General features: G+C 29.3%; 2 protein-coding genes across 2 annotated transcripts; one reads left to right on the forward strand and one right to left on the reverse strand.

Annotated features, from left to right (window-relative positions):
- Nucleotides 1-7,633: 7,633 nt before the first annotated feature.
- Nucleotides 7,634-9,605, reverse strand: LOC107440573 (BCAS2 pre-mRNA processing factor; the record flags this gene model as incomplete). Its single annotated transcript, XM_071180918.1, is given in 3 exon segments — nt 7,634-7,704; nt 9,039-9,131; nt 9,213-9,605. Coding segments are annotated over 3 exon segments (239 nt in total), but the record flags the coding sequence as incomplete, so codon positions are not given.
- Nucleotides 9,606-11,249: 1,644 nt separating this feature from the next.
- Nucleotides 11,250-15,395, forward strand: LOC139425578 (uncharacterized). Its single transcript, XM_071180865.1, has 2 exons — nt 11,250-11,330; nt 14,019-15,395. The coding sequence occupies exons 1-2, from the start codon at nt 11,250-11,252 to the stop codon at nt 15,393-15,395; spliced, it is 1,458 nt and encodes a 485-aa protein (XP_071036966.1).
- The last annotated feature ends 4,811 nt before the right edge of the window (nt 15,396-20,206 follow it).

Consider the following 20,206-nt stretch of genomic DNA (forward strand, 5'->3'; position numbering starts at 1 on the left):
AAAAGATACATTTTAAGACATTTCTTTAGACAGGAAGACAAGAAAAATGACCAGAAGGTAAACACATTCCTTCGACCCCCGGAGAGAACTGGAATTTCCCCCTCTATTTCGTCACCCTACCCTCTTTTCTCTTTTGCATTCATTGATGACCGTACCCTCTCACCCTCTCCTCATTTGACCACTCGCATTCTTTTCCCCATCCAAGGGCAAAATGTCTTTTGATCGTTTGTAGTTATCTCTCGGAGCTTGAAAAGGAGTTGAAGTTGAGAAAAAAGAACATTTTTATTGGATTACTGAACGAATAACGTATCAATGCTTTCATTATGGCTTCGAAAAGAAAGATTTCAACAATATCGGAAAGAAATGAATTGGTTGAAAAGTTTAAAACGTCTAACCTTTCAAAAGCTACTTTTGCCAAAGAAAATTCTATACCGCGAACAACTTTAAATAACATTTTAGCAGCCAAACGTAGCTCTCCAGATGTTTCAATTAGCGACCGAGAAGGAAAACGTCAACGTGTGTCACCTTATGAGAATGTGCAGAAGGCTCTTCTGTCATGGATCAAATATGCAAGATCACAAAATGCTCCTATATCCTGGAATATTCTAAAAGAAAAAGCTTTAGCAATAGCTAAAGAACTTGGAGGATCAAATTTTGTTGCAAGCTATGGCTGGATACAGCGATTCAATGCAAGAAATAACCTATTCTTTAAGAAACTGTGCGGAGAAGCTGCTGATTTTGACAACAGTTCTTTAAAAGACTGTTCTATATTGACCAAAGCTGGAACATGGTGTCGTCGAAAACTATTGAAAATTGTTTCCGTCACGCGGGGTTCCACAGTTCTCCAGACTCTTCAGCATCATTAGAGGACCCTGAGGAAGATCTTCCATTAGCTGAATTGGCAGAAAATCTTCGAAACCGAGGCTATGCAATGCCGAACGTAAATTTGTATTCCCAAATAGACGTTGATGTCCTCACTAATTGGGAAGCAACTGTGGAAGGCATTGTATCTAATGTCTTAAATCTGAACGCTGAAGGAAGTGACGATGATACTGAATGCAATAAAAAGTCTGTATCAACAGCTGATGCTCTTAAGGCTATAAATGACTTAAGGTGTTTTTTTAGCAAATTCAGATGCAGCAGATGAACATTTAAAAACTATCAGAGACTTAGAAAAAGTTCTTTTAACAACCAAGAAGATGAAACAGACAAGCTTATCGGAATATTTTTTGAACATGTGCATACGCTAAGGTAAAGAATTAAATTTTTCCAAAAGTATAAAAATTATTTTTGCATTCTTTCTTATTATGCACCTTAATAATTAATTTTTAAACGTTTTTGAAAGTTGAATTATTTGTTTAAAAAATACATTCTGATTCCAGAATATATTCACGCCATATTAATTATACTATATATTTGGTTATCGCACATATGGTCACACCGCTTATATGGTCATAATATTCTGGACCCATGAGCTGACCATATAACCGATACTGACTGTATTACAAATTTGCACATTTTTCACCATTTAGTTTGCCATCTCTAATAAATAACATTTACATGAAACATAAATGTTGGAAGGATATGGAAGAGCATAATATCAGAGTTGGCAAGGTTTAGGACAGAATGGATTAATCCAGAGTTTAAACCGTTCTGTCCAAAACCCCTTTGTTAGAATTGTTACAATTAAAAAAAATAAAATATTGTGAAAAAAAGGCTAATTTTAGAACAAGTAACAAAATGAGGACAAGTTTTTGTTTTATTAAAAAAGTTGATGACTACTTTTAATATTGCATTACTTATCATTATGGGAAAACATAATTTTTCAGTATATAAAGCATATTTAAAGGATAAGGTAATCAATTTTGTTGTTCAATGAATTGTGGAGCTTCAAAACTTATATTTTTCTATATTATATTATTTTCCTTTAATAAGTTAAAGCAAATTTTATTAAAAATATCAAATATTTATTAAATATGTAATTATGTGCACAATGGTAACACCTTTCTGAATTTTTAACTATTACCAAAGTTCAAGGTTTTAGACAGTTTTGGACAGTTTAAGACAGTAAAACCAAGGTGTCCTGCCCAAAACCAGTTTATAATGTCTAAACCCCCAACCTTGCATGATAAAACTTCACATCAAATGCTGGTCCAGGGATCTAACTGATAAATTATTTTATGGCTGTCCAGGACAAATTTTAGCAATTTCAGACCAACTTACAAACGCTAATTTTGGGACCTTACAGGGGACATAGCCAAATTATTCAACAAAAAATAAGCACCTTTTAAGCACGTTTCAAGTACTCAAAAAATATTTTTAAGCTCTTCAAAAAAAATATCACAATTAGGCAGGGTTGCAAAGTTTTTGACAATTGACGTTTTTATCTTGTTTCAACTGTCATGCCAAAAAAAAAACATTTTGGTATTATTTTTGACAATTGTCAAAAATCATGAAACTTAGAATGATGCAAAACGAATGGCGTTTTCATACGCCACTGACTGACAATACGCTGAAATAGATTGAGTTGGAATTAATTGTGAAAACGTTGAATAGAACAATGTGAACTGTGTCTTTTTGCATAACTCAAAGCGAAAATCAAGGAAATCAAAGGAAAAATCTCATTTTAAAAAAGGGGAAATTAAGCACTTTTTAAAATTAACCAATGATAAAAGCACCTTTAAGGGCTTTTAAAAAACGAAAATTGAAAATAAGCACCTTTACGCACTTTCTAAAAACACTACGCACCCTGCCTAAATATATTATTTTTGGATGGTGCTCAAAGAAAACACATAAAATTTTATGTGTCAAAATTTCAACTGCTCATTTTCCAATCACAGTTTCGAAAGCTTTTTCTAAATGTGTGAAATTTTTGTTCTAACCGTGGTATGCAGGTAATTTTAAAGCTGGGTTCTTTTCTAAATAAGAAGAGGAAATGCTTATATTTTTATGTCAGCACATCTTCTTCTAGTTTCATTATTCTGATTGTTTAAGCTGATGTATTCATGTAAAAATAATTGTTATGTAACTAATTGTTACCAAACATAAAATTATTAACAATTCTTTTATTCAATAATCGTCTCTTAAAGTTCTTTTCAGAAATGAATCTTCATAGCTGCCAACATGGATAGGAAAAAATCCAGTAAATTTTACGAAATAATAAAAATTTAAGATAATTGTTGCAAAATATACTAAATATTTTACATATAGGGAATTTTAGAGATTTTTAAAGTCATTAAAATAGAAAAACTTCAAAAGTTTCCAGTTATGATTTCATATTAAATTATCTTGAAATGATATGTATTATGAATATTCATAATNGTATGCAGGTAATTTTAAAGCTGGGTTCTTTTCTAAATAAGAAGAGGAAATGCTTATATTTTTATGTCAGCACATCTTCTTCTAGTTTCATTATTCTGATTATTTAAGCTGATGTATTCATGTAAAAATAATTGTTATATAAATAATTGTTATATAAATAATTGTTACCAAACATAAAATTATTAACAATTCTTTTATTTAATAATCGTCTCTTAAAATTCTTTTCAGAAATTAATCTTCATAGCTGCCAAAATGGATAGGAAAAAATCCTGTAAATTTTACGAAATAATAAAAATTTAAGATAATTGTTACAAAATATACTAAATATTTTACATATAGGGAATTTTAGGGATTTTTAAAGTCATTAAAATAGAAAAACTTCAAAAGTTTCCAGTTATGATTTCATATTAAATTATCTTGAAATGATATGTATTATGAATATTCATAATTTTGAATAGTAATAAGTATTTATTTCAAAGATAGTTAAGTGAATTGTAAAAACAAGACTTGCTTTATTGTGTATTAGTGACACGTATTTAAATATTCAAACAAGCAATAATCTGCACAAAAATTCTATTTCAATAGGGATTTTTAAGGAAATTTACTCAATTTTTAGGCATTTTTTAAATGTACAAAAACCAAGAGAATTTTTATTAAACCAATAGACTAGGAGAAACTGGCAAAATCCAGTAGAGTTGGCAGCTATGACTTTTGAAATGTTCACATATTCTGAGAAATTCTTTAAAAGAAATTCATTATATATTAATATTAGCAGTTTTTTTAATCATTTAAAAGTTTTAATTTTCAAAAAAAAAAAAAAAGAAAGAAAGAAAGACCATTTTAAAAATGCTACAGTGAATAGCAATTTCCTAATGTGTCCTATACTAGACATTTAACATTTTAGCCTACACATTTAGAATACATTCTGCCACTTCTCAAAAACAAAAACAAAAAAAAAATGTTCTTTCAAATCTCTAGTTTGTTATTTTCAATTAATGACAAAGTAACTGAGTAAATATAATTGAATCCATTTAAGACTACTCTTAAGCACCTCTTAAGGGATCACAGTACACAAAAAAAGACCAAAATATCGTTATTTTTTCATTGCTTATAATGAAACTTCAAACTATTTCAAGCGCTCTGGGAAAAAAAACACACATCTTCCTATCTACATTTTTAAAAACGTTATGAATGATTTCAGATTACCCTTAAAACAGAAACTTGATCAACAGATAGATTTTAAAGTGCTTTTTCTCATAGATGATAATTTTGTGTTTCAATCTTAATTAAATCCCTAGGAAAAATTTTCTGTTTAAGATAAGGCTTTGAAGTAACCTTTTTTATCTAAGTATAATGCACTTATTTAAACTGTGCATGGAATAAGCATTTTATGAGGTATTGCAATTTTAACAGGAATTTTTAATCTTTCTTTTTCTACTTTTTTATAAAATAATCTATAAAAAATGTTCTAATTGATATATCAAAAATGAATGCACAAAATTGTTAAGATGAATATTGTTAACATTAAGAAAATTTTTTTTTTTGAAAATATGTTAAAATAAAAAAGCCTTAAGGCTTTAAAAATTTTGAATTTTTTCTATTTTCTTTTTAAATTTAAAAAGAATTAAACATTTTAACTAATTTCAGAAGACAAATTATCGATTATAAGTTAAAGGAGCATGTAAGGCATCCACAAAATAAATTATTATACCTTTACTTAAGAAAAAAAATGTTGCAAGGGTAGAAAGGGGTACTGTGACCCCTTAAAAACTAAATAATAGACACAAATGAATAAGTACATAAAGCAGATGGTTGTTTTCATACTATACAGTATAAATGGTTCACCATGAAAAGGTAAGTGCAGATGGCACTAGGGGTCAAAATTTGTCACGAGACTTACTACTTCCAACTGATTTTTACATCTAAGCTTGAAAAAACGCATCATCCAACACTATTATACTAGTAGTGTTTTCAATATGACACATTCTGTCAATCTAACCTTCAACAAAACAAACTACAAATGAATTTGAAAAAATCTGCAGCTTGCTATGATGTAATCCAAAAAATAAGAAGAGGTGTTATTTTATACAAATATAGTCAAATAAGAGATACCACTCAAAACATGGCTAGCCTAACACTTTTTTTATGCTGTGATAATAATTTTGTTAAATCGTTTTAGGCTCAAGCTCTGTTAAAATTTATAAATTATAAAAGAGCTCTTACAATATTAAAATATTGAGAAAATATGGAAAATAATAAAAAATAATGATAAGAGAAGAAAATTATTAAAATAATTTTTAATTATCTACAAAGAATTATTAATAATATGGAAAGCAAAATAAAAAAAGATATAATCTCTTCCTCAACAGAGACGATTATTTACGCAAAAAGAAGTGCCTTCTAATACTGTATCAATATAGCCAAAGCAAAATATATCAATACAATATTGTGAGGAGCATTCAAAAAAATTAAAAAAAAAATAGAACACATTCAGTAAAAAATATATACAAAATAAAACATATTCAAGCAAAAAACAGAAAATAAAATGCTAAGAAACTGAAGAACAGTACACGAAAGGAAATCTATATAGTGAGGAGCGAATTAAAATGAACTTACACATACCAGAATCTTTATATATATNATACGAAATAAAACATATCAAGCAAAAAACAAAAAATAAAATGTAAAAAAATTGCAGAACAGTACACGAAAGGAAATCTATATAGTGAGGAGCGAATTAAAATGAGCTTATGCATACCAGAATCTTTATATATATATACACAGACATAAATATATATATATATATAAAATTGATATATACTGAATATAATTGAATAATATAAAATATAATTACTTTTAACTAAATCTTTAAATTACATTTTTCAAGTTTTTTGATCAAATAAAGTAAAAAGCATCAATATAATAAACATAAAAAATAACAATATAACAAATAAAGTAACAATAATTTATAAAAACAGGTTAAAAATTATTTTTAAAAAAATGTTTTAATCTTAATTTTTTTTTTGTCCTATATGGCAGGGGATACAGGATGTGCATCCCTCTTATAGATATTGCAACAGGTGCTCATGTCCCACCACATACAATTTTATACTTAAAAACAATTGTATATTTAAGAAAGAATTTTGTAGTTCTAAAATTGATAATGAGCTGGCAGAGTATAGTTTGACTTCAGGTATGTATTTGGTCTGGAAACAAGGTGAAAGAAATAACCAAAAGTAGATTCTTTTTAATTCTTCTCAAACATAATATTCATTTCAAGTCGCTTCTTGCTAAAATCATTATCTTACTTTTAATAAAGTAATTTTAAAAAAATCTGAAAAAATTACAATAGCAAAGTTTCAGATACTTCGTAAATCAGTTGTGTTTCAACTTATATGTGCACCCAGTGGCAGAATCGCAGAGACACATTATGTTACTGCTGAATAACTTCTCTTTTGAAAAGTTAAAAAAAAAAAATTTCCCCCCTACAGAAATTTGCGCATAATATTTGAATCATGCATTTTGATAGTCACTTTTAATAGTCACATGGATTTTAAATATCCTGATACATTTCAAACAATCTAAAAAATTCAAATCGTACAGTTGAGTACTTACTTTTTAAGGCAATAATTAGAAACTTTGCATCCATTCGAGGCACCCGATGCATGTGATGTCGTCTATATCTTTATCGGCAATTACTACTACCAATTTCAGGATTTTTAATTATTTTTTTTCATTGTGATGATTATTTACAAGAGGCGAAGAAGCAAATAATTTGAGCATTTCCTTTCTCCCCACACAATGCTAGAATATCACCCATAATATTAGAATAAAAAATTATTACTACTAAACTAAACTCAGGGGCGTGACAGCTCGTAGAGGGCCAAGGCCTATTGTGCCCATCTCAGTTTTCTTGACATTAGGCTCTGGGGTGCAGAAGCAGATGCTCTGGTCAGGTGGTCAGTCGAACGCGAAACCCCCAGTGAAAAAAATATATATATATAGTTTTGTCTTTTGCAAACACAGCACTTTTGTTATTTTAAATGAGTAACATATATGTTTGTTATTATTAAAAGTATCTCGAAGAAAAAGATTACTGCTAGACAGTTTTGCCGCAGATAGCTCGAAAAAATTCTGCTGCAGGGTTCGTGTAAAATCTGGAACCTTTAAGTTTGGAGAAATCTGTAATTGAAAAATATATATTTCTTTTCAAATGAGAACAGTATATTGCTTAACTATTTTCCATAATAATAGCATTCCTTCTTCAGAACTCTTTTTTTTATATAAATATTAAAAAATAAAGATTAATTACCTTTTCATACTCAATACATCCATTGGTAATCTTGCTTGTAATCTTTCAAATTCAGTTTTAATGACTTCAGTCTAAAAAAGAAATGGATAACTTACTCAAACTTAAAGCAAAATATGCAATGCTAATAGTTGATTAAAATTAAATATTAGTAATAAATGTTCAAGTTTACTTTGAATTTTATACAATAAAGCTCGGAAGAAAGATAGAATATAACTACAGTTAAAGCATCAAAATAAATAAAGAAAAAAAAATTATTTCAAGTTCAAAATTTATACAATAAATCTCTAATATATATTCAGTCTAAACTATTATTAACAAAATATTGGCTAACCCAAGTATAGTGAAACGTAGGATAGATAAAACACAAAAATTAATGTTTCTTTTTTTTTTTTTATTTAATAAGAAATTTGCACAATACTTAAAAAAGAAAAATGAAATAAATCCAAATTTTAAACTTCTAAATACCAAAATAAATAATTCTAATTGTAAAATCAAATTAGAATATCAAAACTAAATTATAAATTTTTTTCCTATTCAAAACTGGAAGACAACTAGCATTTTAAAATTTAGGCAATCAACATAATTTTTTTTCTTCTTTTTTTAAAAAAAAGAAAAAGTAATTAAATATTTTTACTTATTTTTTAGATATATTTCATCTATTACGAATATATTTTAGTGAACAAAATTGCACAATGGCCAACTTTTTCCACAAATACAACTGCATTATTGAAAATACCGGATGGGAAGATTTCCGTATGATCTGACGCAGAATTATCACCAAGTCTTAGCAACTTCTGGGCAGCGGCCTGCGAGAAACTAAAAAAAACATCACGGAAAGGGACTAACTTGAAAGGTATAACTTGAAGCCCCCCCCCCTCCTTTTTTATAAATTGCAAATTTAAAACCTATTTAGCACCTTGGCAATTGTAGTTGGAGCGGCAATTCTTGATACAAAAATATTTCCTTAACGGGAGGAAATATTTCTGCAATCTGATGTTTTGCGCCAACTTCAATTATCAAGGCACTAAATAAATTATACACTTGATTTAAAAAAAACAACATGTAGATGTTTGAACAGGAGTTACACCATTTAAGTAAGTCTCTTTCAGTGATTTTTTTCTTAGTTTATGGAGAGCCGCTGACAATCTTGATCAATATATGAAATCGCAGAGATCAATGTATGAAAATCTTTCAAGCTGGACACATAACAACCAACGATCCCCATGCAAATCACATAACTCTAAATAGAAGTTGCAGTAAACCAGAAGGCGATTTCACTGAAAGCAAAGAACATCATGGTAGCAAGAAACTTTGTTTCAGTGAACGAAAATTTACGTCAAACCAAGGGTACCCCCAATTCCTTTATGAAGCAATATGCAATAAAAACATAAATTAATTTTGATACTTCAAATGCATGCAAATTCAAAGGTGGCAGATGTTCAAGATAGTTCTTAGTCGGTCGATATCGACGAGTTTCTTCTTCTACCATAGATAACACCTACAACAGAAAAAATATTAATGAATCAATTTTGTTTTGAAGAATTTTATGTTAAACATTGGTTGCAACGACAATTCTTACCGCTTCTCTCACACCAGGATCATCATAACCTTGATCGATGTAAGGCAAGGCATCAACAATAACTTCACCAGCCATTATACTGAATAGAAAATCGTACAAATGAAAATTATTTATTAAGACGGGACGCACAATAATGAAAAAATTGTGAGCAAATGAGACTAAAATGAATAATTTGGAATAAAACAGAAATTAGCTTTTAGCTTATATGGTAACTGAATGATTCCTGTCTTATTGAAATAAGATAGATGGCGCTTGGCAGAGAACATTATTTAGAACAATAAACAAGGTAACCAAACGCTTTCAAATCTTTTGGATACAGTCCTCAAATTTCAGTTTCAATGGATGGTGTTTTCAATAGGAATGTAAACAATAACAATCTCGAGCTCGGCACCTACTCTAGTTCCGGTTAAAAAGTTTGCAGCTGCTTACTACATATTATTCTGATAGGCGATGTTTTCAAACGGATAATTTTGTTTTCAATAAAAGAAATAAATTAGATAATTTCTGAACTCAAATCTGCCGTATTTCATAAGATATTAATGTTATTATGTAATTCTAGGGAGTTTGGAGTGAATATTTGCTTTAGTTATTTTGTTATTTATTATTAAAAAAGTTGACATGGTTGCTAGATTTTGAATATCTCGCCTTTTTGGCAGTCTTGATTTTGCCTCTTTCCATTTGTTTATTACTGTTTGTTCGTGTTGCAAGTTGTGCACCATCATACGTTGGTGTTAACACTTTTAGCATTGTAAACACAAATATTGTTAGCATTGTAAACATAAGTAATCAAATACATTGTTTGCAAACATTGTTGCAGCTTTTCTAAAGTGTAATCACGGTAGTTTCTCACTCTAGGTATTTTTTTTATAACGTCTGACCATTTTTCTGTCGAAAAAGAAACGAATGAAACTTTGCACAAAGTATAGCCCCACTGCAGTGCATTTTTTTTTTCATTTTCCGTTCATTTGTTATTAATTTTCAAAATTTTTTAACGCCGACATGATATAATTGTTTATTAATATCTAAATAAAAATTTTGCACTTACGACAATTGTTTTATCAATGTCTTTGCATTTCACTGCTAAAGTTTCCACGCACACTTTTAGACGTCCGACGTTCTCGGAAAGTTGTTGACATTGGATAAAAAAAACACACTCTGAGATTGTTTTAAAATTCGAAAAAATGCTTGTAGTACGAGTAATAGAGGAGACTTCCATCTTCAAATTAAACACATTTTTAACGTGAAAAAAACATAATACTGAATAGCAGTACTTGAAAAGTGCCAAATTTGAATTTGCGCAAAGTAGCCCCACATGACGGTACCTTGAAACATTCTTAAATCTTAACGTTTGTCTGTAAAATTCCTCGAATTTGTCTGAACACTTCTAGTCGCTTTTAATATGCAATGATATATATAAAAAAAAAGTCAGAAATGGAAAGATTTGAGGATTTAAAGTAGTACGTTAATTGCTTTTTTTCTTTAATTTTGTAATAGCGGAAATATTTTAGCAGTTTGTTGTGAGTTGTATTTGGAGACCTATTTAAAAATTCTGTTTTTAATCTTTTGAAAATTTAAAAAGTTTCTACAATAAGTACCTAACAATAATTGTCCAGACAGTAATTGGCAGACAAGGAAATGGGATAGTGTAAGGAAAGAAAATATTATTAAAAATGACAATTTGTCATTTTTAATAAATATTTTTCAACGGTGCAGAAATTTAATTTGTAGAAAATCCTTCACCATTCAAAGCTCTTTAATTTACAAAAACTGCTTAGAAAATTACTTAGAACATTTTTAAAACATTTAAATCTGACTTTTTTCAAAAGTTACCAGAAACAATTCTCAACAAAACTATTATATTTTTTAAATAAATGTAGTGCATACCTTTAATTTTGCTGCAAACATTAAAGCAATTTTTTAAAAGTTATGTTGATTTCGGGCAATTTTTTTAATTCGCCCCAAAAAGTTTGCCTAATTTTATTGTCTATTATAGTTAGAGGACGTTAAGCAAAAAATAGTTCTTTTTTTAAGCATAAAATGTCCATATCTGTGAATATTTATGCTGAAGGTTTACAAAATTTTCATCAGATATTGAATATAATAACCAAAGTAGTAAAGGTAAGTAACCATCTTATTGCTATATTACTTGGCACATGATGTTTTAAAACGCTCATTTTCGTTATAAAGAAAAAATTTATCTTGGGATAATATCTTTCATTATTTTGAAAAATCTCATTTTCGTAAAGGAATGCTGATGTATAGAGAACCTTCACGTTTTCCCAATTAATCGTTGTCAATTTGATTTATGAGTTCAATAATAGAGAGATTAACGAAAAAAATGAAGGAAATAAAGAAAAAATAAGTTTTCTTTTCTGCGCATAAACAGCAAATAATTTCAAAATATTTTAAAGACAAGTAAAAATTTATAAGAAAAATTAAAGAAAAAACTGAAAAACAAAATAAGGGAACGCTAGAATCCCGTTATCAGCTCACGTGATTTTATCTGTAAAATGGAGTTCTTTCCAACATTGTGTTTATAAAGTCAAAGCAAAAGTGTAACGACCACCAAAAAAAATTCAAAAGAAAACGAAAGAAATTAAGCAAAAATTACGTAACAAAACGTATCGAAAAAGAATAGAAAAGAAAAACTTAAGACAGTACACGAGTAATGAATTCAGACGTCTTCCCACTAAAGCATGTTAACTACCTACAAAAACTAAAGAGAGATTTTGAGCTCGCTGACTGCATTTCTCGGCATTGCCTTCTGTTACATCTTTTTGTAGCTCCTCCCTAATATAATTTCTCTGCAGTTTGTTAATAAAATGTAAATCAATCATAAACCAGTTCCAGTATATTTCTTATAGTAATTTTAAGACAGTTGTCTTAAAATTAGTTTAGTGTTAATGTCATTTAAATGTTAAAGTTTTGTACAAAATGTAAAATAGCGTCATCAATATATTGTATAGTCTTTTAATAATAACATGTTATAATAACATGTTATAAATGTGCACATTCATTTAAATCTAATTTGCTTTAAATGTTATTCTTTTATTTTTCTTTATTTCTTTAAAATATTTTTTGTACGTTTCCGTCTAATATTTTTTTTTATATTAACATTACGAATTTCAGATAAATGCAAGGTAAACAACAATGTTTTGGATAAACATCAAATTAGTACAATAGTAATAATGAAACATAAATTAAAGCTTTATTAGCTAGCTTTTATGTAATAAATATAAGTATTGATTGTTATTCAAATTGAATTGTATTATGAATCTCCTTATGCACTTAGAAATAAAAATCTCTTATTTAAGTTTATTAAATATGATTGCAGAACAAGGGCACCGGCAGAATATAAAAGGGGGTGCAACCCTCTAACAAACAACCCCCACCCCCCAAAAATTTTTTTTAAATATTCTGTTATTACATTTTGTTTTGTTATTACATATACTTTCATCTGTTAATTTTTTTCATCTGTTTCAATAGAGAAAATTCTTATAAATCCCTCGATTTAGTCATTCAGGCCACACCGTTTTATCCAGCTGTAGAGGAGGCAATCGAAATTGGCCTAACTCTTCCAGCTACTATTGAACGCACTTTTAGTACAATGCGACGCATCAAAACATGGAATCGGTCTACGAGAGATTGAGTAGTTTGTGCATGCTCAGTGTGCATAAGAAAAGCATCAAAGATGACTCAGAATTCATTGAAAGAGTTACAAACAGATTTGGACAGCTAATAAGACGATTACAATTCTCCTTTGATTAAACGATGTTTTAATTGTTATGTATCAATAATTACTTACATGTTTTTGAATAAAAATATTTCAGAAAAAAAAATTCCTTTATAACAAAATTGTTTTTCAATCTTTAATTGTTTAAAAAAAAAAAAAAAAAAAAAAAGAGGGTGCAAGTGNTAAATTTTTAAAAAAAAAAAAAAAAAAAAACAGAGGGTGCAAGTGCACCCCCTTGCATCCCGCTGCCGGTGCCTTTGTTGCAGAACCATTCAGTTCAGCGTGAATTTATTATATGAGATTTTAAAATGTATATAAATATTACCGTAAAATTATTTTTGATTATTTGACAAAGATTTTATCATATAAAGGAAAATATTCTAAAATTTTTAAAAATGTAATTATAATTCAGCAAAAAAAATTGTTGAATATTTTTAATGAATAAAATTTATTTTCCTGCGAGTATCATATAACAAGTTCACATATTACAATAAGTATAACACGTTACAAGAAAATATACACTAAAGTAGGAGAGAATTATTAATATTATTTTATATATTTCCCATTTCCACTTCCCAACGCATTTCCATCTTCTGTCAAAAAATCGAAATCTGATGTTTGAATATTATTAAAGTTTAGCGTTTAGGTAAATAAATAAATATATAAAATAAAGGGACATGAATGAATATAAAGAGATAAAGCTTAGTTTAATTTCTATTGTTTCTTAAAAATTGTTTTTGAAATGAATGAATATTTAACTGTTACGGGGAAACTTGAAATAAATTAGAAGTTTTAATATTTACATACTTCAATGGATGCAAACTTTTTAGTTTAATTCTGAAGTAATAGAGGACGCCACGAGTTGAATAAATCTGCTTAAAATTGACAAAGATAAAACTAATAAAAAAAATAGAAGTTATGCAAACTCATTCTCTTATATAACGGAATGAAACTGTTTTGTTAATATATAAATATAATTTCAAGAATGTATCTATTACTTTTCGGACTACTATTGAAGTGGATGTTATGAAATTTTTTTACATCAATTCAACTAACTGGATGGGGTTATTCAGTTGACTCTTGGGAATGAACCTATTGAAGAAGTAAAGCAAATAAAGTATTTGGGAGTTATTGTTGATAATAAACTGCAGTTTAAGCAGCACATATCTTATGTATCCAGTAAAAGTGAAAAACTTCTTCTTGCTTTATTGCGAATTTCAAAAAATACTTATGGGGTTAAAACAGATGTTCTTAAATTAATATATAATCAAGGTATTGTACCACTTATTTCATATGCTTCAGGATCTTGGGGAAACTCTTTGAGAAAGAAGATAAATATTAGAATCCTTAGAAGAACTCAAAGAAGAATTCTTCTACGTATTATTCGGGGATATAGAACTGTTAGTTATGATGCGGTCTTTGTTATCGCTGGTCTTCCGCCTATTGATTTAATTATCTTAAATAATCTTGAATTAAAGGAGAAGATAAAAGACAACGATTGTCTAACCCTGGACGGGAAGCTTCCTATTTCATGTTTGCCCCACCCAGCATGCAGGAAACCTGTTATAATTATTCCTTATGTAAATAATGTTTTTCAGGAATATAAAACTATCTGCTTTACGGATGGTAGTAAGCTTGATGGAAGGGTTGGTCTTGCTTTTGTAATTTATGAAAATGGAACAGAGAAGGTTACTGCCAAGCACCGACTACATAATGAATGTACTGTTTTCCAGGCTGAACTTTTGTGTATAAACCTGGTTGTTAAGTGGATACAAAATTCTTTTAGTGAAAACCAAATTTTTAAATATCTCATTTGTACAGATTCTCTTTCTTCACTTTTTCTTTTGCGTGACACGACTTCTACTGAGAAGCTTGTGGTGGAAATTCACTCGATTTTGAACGCTCTTGAAAACGTAACTATTCATTTTTCTTACGTTCGTGGCCATAGCGGTATTTTGGGCAATGAAAGAGCAGACCAATTGGCTAGGGAAGCTACGTGTGGTGAAATAGACTTAAGGGTGTCTGTTCCAGCTTCTCACTGGAAGCGCATCGCTAGAGATAAAATCATTGCGGACTGGAATGCAGAATTTCTTGCTTCGCCTCGGTCGCTCTGGACGAAAAGGTTCTTTCCATCCATTTTTCACCGTTTGCAATGTAAATTCTTTGCAACTGATTTTAAATTGACCCAAATTTTAACAAACCATGGAAATTTTAAAAGATATTTATTTCGTTTCCATCTGCAGACCAGTGGAATTTGTGCTTGCGGTGATGCTGATGAAGATGCTGAACATATTCTTCTTCACTGTAGTCTCCATGCGAGTGCCCGAATGAATTTAAAGACTGATTTGAGACGTCTTTCAATTTGTTGGCCACCTGTCTTATCAGAACTGGTCAAAAGTATTGAAAGTCTTGCGGCCTTGCGGAATTTTGTTTTTAGTGTAAATTTGTAAATTTTTCTCCTTTTGTTTTTTACTTACAACTGTAAGCCTCATGCTATACTTTGTGGTGCATGAGGAGTTTTAAGTCGTTTAAATTAAAAAAAAAAAAAAAAAAATTCAACTAACTTTTGCAAAAGAATCTGATTTCCTCGTGGATCATTTGTTCATCTTCACTCTTATAGATATTGTTACTTGACAATTAGAATTTTTTGAGAAACTTGTTTTACATTTTTTCTGCGGCGCATTCATAAAAGCGCTGCGGTGACAAGCAAAGAATTTCGCTCAGATATATAATAAAAAATCTTTACAATCCAATAGAAATGTACTGGAATTAAAAGATAGAATTTTTAGTAAATTTATTCTTGCATTACTCATGGTATTAGTTCAATGAATAATTCATATTCACTCACTTGGATTTTGATGAGAATCATGCATCAAAAAGTAGCAAAATAAACATCTTAAAAGACGATTGCTTTGATTTCTTATAGATCAAATAATAGTTTTCTGGTAATATAAAACATTTAACAAGCAAAAGAAAACTTAAAAAATAAATTATAAGTAGGTAGGCAAATGGCATATCGTTTAGTTTTATTTCAAGAAAATAGATGGCGCCACTAACAAATGTTAAATTTAAAAATTATTCATTTAATTTTAGTGATCTATAAGAAATTAATAAAATATTAATTTAATTCGATAAATATCAATTTAAAACTATTGAGTTTTCATTTCATAGTGGGTATAAGAATTGAGGAAAGCAATTAGACTCCGATTTTAATGTCATTCAATAAATTAAAGTAATATTAGCTTAAAAAGAATTCAGGCATGAGATGATCATGCCAAAAAAAGCATTTTCCATAAAATTTTCAAAATTATACATTTTTGTTAAATAATATATACACCTAAAAGCGTAATCATGATGATAGCATTAATATAAATTTTATGGATTTAAGTATTAAAAAAGAAGAGAATATCTGCATTATTGAATTAACGATAAAAAGGTTTGATTTTAAATTTCATATAAATAAGTTAATTATATGGAATTCTAATGTTTATAAAAGCATGTATTTAAATATTATTTTTAATCAAATAAATAGAATTAAAAGAATTTGTAGTAATGTTTATTTGTCTTAAAAACAAAGAAACAAACTCTTTCAAAATTTCATTAAAAAAAAAACGATACCCGAATGGTATAATTATATTCTGTATAAAATAATTGAGTTCATTGTATTTTATAATTATTATAAGAAAGTTATTAACACACACAAAAAAAAAATCTTATCTAAATTGTTATCTCTTCGCGTGCAGGTTGTTGGGCTACCGAAGCGGGGGTGCCACCCGTCTGCAGAGGATCAAAATTGTGATGGCATGTCAGTGCGCCCCAAGCTCTTGGGCGCATTCTTGAGCAAATTCTAAATTCCCCTTCCAAACTATTCGTTTTATTTAGTGTAAAAATTCCTCCCCAAGCTTTAAGTGGGCGCATCGTGCGCCCACCCTCCCCCCTGATGGGGGCCCCTGTGGCATGTCTTCGGATGATCCTCAGGGATGTTTCCCAGACCGTCGCCAATAGCCCATTATGCAGCTCTAGTGCAACGTAAATTAACTACAACAATAACTAAATTGATATTTTTACTATGACCGATTCGGGCAAAAATCTTTTAATATTTAATAAGGAATTTTTCAATAAATGTTAATTATTTCTTTAAAATTCATTAGCATTAAACTGTTCTTCTTAAAATTTGACCTTTTATTAACTATAAACTTCGAAATATCCAGTAATTACCTTGTGCAAATCCAGTTACGGGCCAATCCAAAGTAACTGACAAATCAAATGCGGATGTGCACTTCAGTAAGAATGCGCCATAAAATACATCCCACTATTCTCTATTTAAACTTTTATTTTTAAATTTTGAAAACGGGTAAACTAGTTACGAAAATATTTTGAATCATTTTTGAGAGATGTAATTCAGAGGAAAAACATATGAATTTGATTTATATGTTAAATTTTGGGTTTTCTATATTTTTCATAAATGTTTTTATTTTCTATTTTGCTTGACATGTTTTATTTTGTATTTTTTGCTTAATTTGTTTTAATTTCGCTGCAATTTGTTTGATGCTCGTCACACTATTGTATTGATATATTTTGCTTTAGCTATATTTACACAATATAAGAAAGCATTCTATTTTTCGGATAGAATCACGTGAGCTTACGACGAAATGAATCATTTTCCATATTTTTTTTGGCTGCCTTTAAATTTTTCTTTCTTCTAAATTTTAATATTTTTAAGATAATAAGGTTTTTTCAAAAAATTTCATTTTGTTTAAGGAAACAGTAAGATATATTAAAAATGACGCAGACAACAGCGAAGTAAAGTCATCTCAATATTTATGAAAAACCAGTTCTCATACTCCATCTGTATTAAATATTAATACGATATGTAAAGTAGTCGAGTTATTACTTCTGTTTGATATTATTTCGCAGCTACAAGTGACTTTGAAAGGCGAGTCTTTTGGCGAAATAGGCGATCTTTTGGTAAACTTTTGTATCTCTTTTATATCCGTCATTGAACAGACGAGCCAATTTTTGGGTTTACGACTACTAATCTTCACCAACGTTGCCTTGTCATTTTGAACTCGATCCAGAAGACAAGGAAACTCCTGGATCAAGTATCGGGTAAAGTTTGCCCTTGTGGAAGACATTTTTGATGGAACCAACCAGCATTAGCTTTACAAGTTGAGGAAGATCACGAGAATCTCCCACGGTTAGCCTGATGGCAAAAGGACTCCCTGATCCGTCTAACAATGAGGATAATTCGCGTCAGCGCTGTGGTCGGTGCAAGCTAGATGCTGAATTCGTACCAACCAGTCATCACTGGGATTCAAACCCGGCTGACTTCATCGGGAGGCGAATGTTCTATCTTCTGAGCCATCGCGAAATAGAAACCGATTTATCATATGTTATGCAACTGTTGCCAAAAGTGTTGAAAACTGGAAAACTACATAAGTTAGGATATCTGCGTGAAAATTGCTGCACGCAAACTCAATATCACACCATTCAACAAAGTCTCTAGACTTGTTTGGGGTAGAAAATAACGCCACTGAGCTGAAGACCACTGAAAAGTGATTTAATGGAACAATCAGTCTCGCTACATGCTCTTCCAGTCAAAAAGATTGATTTGGATAGGGTGAATATCAGGTGAGCAGTTTTTAACCTGAGTGTATGATGAGATACCAGCTGGTGACGTGGTGTCGGTATCTCGATCTTCATTGGTTGTTGCAACGTGACGTTTGTTTACGTTAGCGACTGTTCTTTTTCTATTTCGAGTAAACGAAGCTCGTCAAGTATCCATTCTTTTGAGTGAGTGAAGTGTATTCTTTCAAAATGATTCTTTCACAAATAATTCAATTCTTTCACTATATATTTATTTCATACTTAACACAAAAGGCAAACACGAAGTCATGCGGAACAAGTACAAACTAATTATGCATCGAAATTGCACACATATCACAGTTACAATAAAATTTGTAAACAAATAATAAATCTAAGTTAAATAAAAGACGTAGAGATATAGATACGTCTTATAATGTCAGATAAGAATATCTAAAAAAAAAAGAATGAATTGAAGAAGGTGGTCTTATGTCATATCAAAACGAACACAGGATTTTTATATACATTTTACTATCTGTGATTATAAGCGTTGTTTTGTGTCAATTTCAACATATTTATATTGTTTCCATTTATTGATAGTTATTAATTTTAGTATAACAATTATCAATTTTATTAGTAGCTGTTAATTCTTTATGAATAGTTTCTTCTCAATATTCATTTCATTAGTTCAAACAGGGGAAAAAAAAGCGAGATACATTAGAAAATCAGGCGTCTTTCACATAATCTATAACTGATGTTATAGATGATGTTGGTGTAAAAATTTTAGACAGAAGAATACTTCATCAATGTTTTTATATTAAAAGATAATTTCGATCTCATTTTAATAAACTTTCCATTTAAAGGCTAATGACAAAAGGAAATAAACACTTATTAAAATTCATGAAGTGAAAGACGTGAAAATAATTCAACCATTATTAAAACTAAAATTTTTCCAAAACACATTAGGAAAGGAAAGTAAAAAAAAAAAACAGATTTCCTATTCATTCCGAACCCTTTTCGATTATAACGCAATAATTTGCATATTTCTTAATAAGTTTCAAAAGAAATAATGAGTTCATATCGTGGTAATGAGTGGCGAACCGCACTAATTCCATAAAAGAAATTTTCAAAAAGAAAATCACTCCCTGAGAAAAAAAAAAGAAGGAAGGAATGGAATATTATTGTATACGATTTGCAAGAAGAATCGTTTGACAAACATGAAAACAACAGTTGAGAAATTGGAAAAGTAAAGGCGCATACAAAAGATTTAAAATTTATTCCAAGATTCTTCAATTTTTTTTCTTTTTGTCTTTAACTTGAAAAGAAGTTCATTAACAAAGAAGATGAAATAAAAAAGCGTATCTCAGGAAAGGCCAAATTATTAGACTCACTGTAAGATTCTATGTAAAATCTTAATTATTACGTAATACTATACAGCTTTATTGTTTTTATGTGACTGAAACCGGTTTGCTCTTGTTGACGTTAGCGTGTCAATTAGTTAAATTCGTCGATATATAATATAAATTCAACGATTTGATAAATGAGATGATATGAGCCGCTCAGAAGCCAATGCGGTTAAGTCCATTTTTTGATATTTTCTGATTTTTGGAAATTTTGATGAAATAAATAATAATCTTCTTAGTTATTAAAGGATTTTACTCGTTGGTTATATAATAAT

This window comes from Parasteatoda tepidariorum, chromosome 5, assembly GCF_043381705.1.
Source record: "Parasteatoda tepidariorum isolate YZ-2023 chromosome 5, CAS_Ptep_4.0, whole genome shotgun sequence".
NCBI lineage: Eukaryota > Metazoa > Arthropoda > Arachnida > Araneae > Theridiidae > Parasteatoda > Parasteatoda tepidariorum.

Excerpts from the sequence above, each read along its gene's own strand:
- LOC139425578 (XM_071180865.1), top strand. The coding sequence starts at position 11,250 with ATGTCCATATCTGTGAATATTTATGCTGAAGGTTTACAAAATTTTCAT. Across the intron at positions 11,331-14,018 it reads TAATAACCAAAGTAGTAAAG|TTGACTCTTGGGAATGAACC; the intron begins GTAAGTAACCAT and ends GGGGTTATTCAG.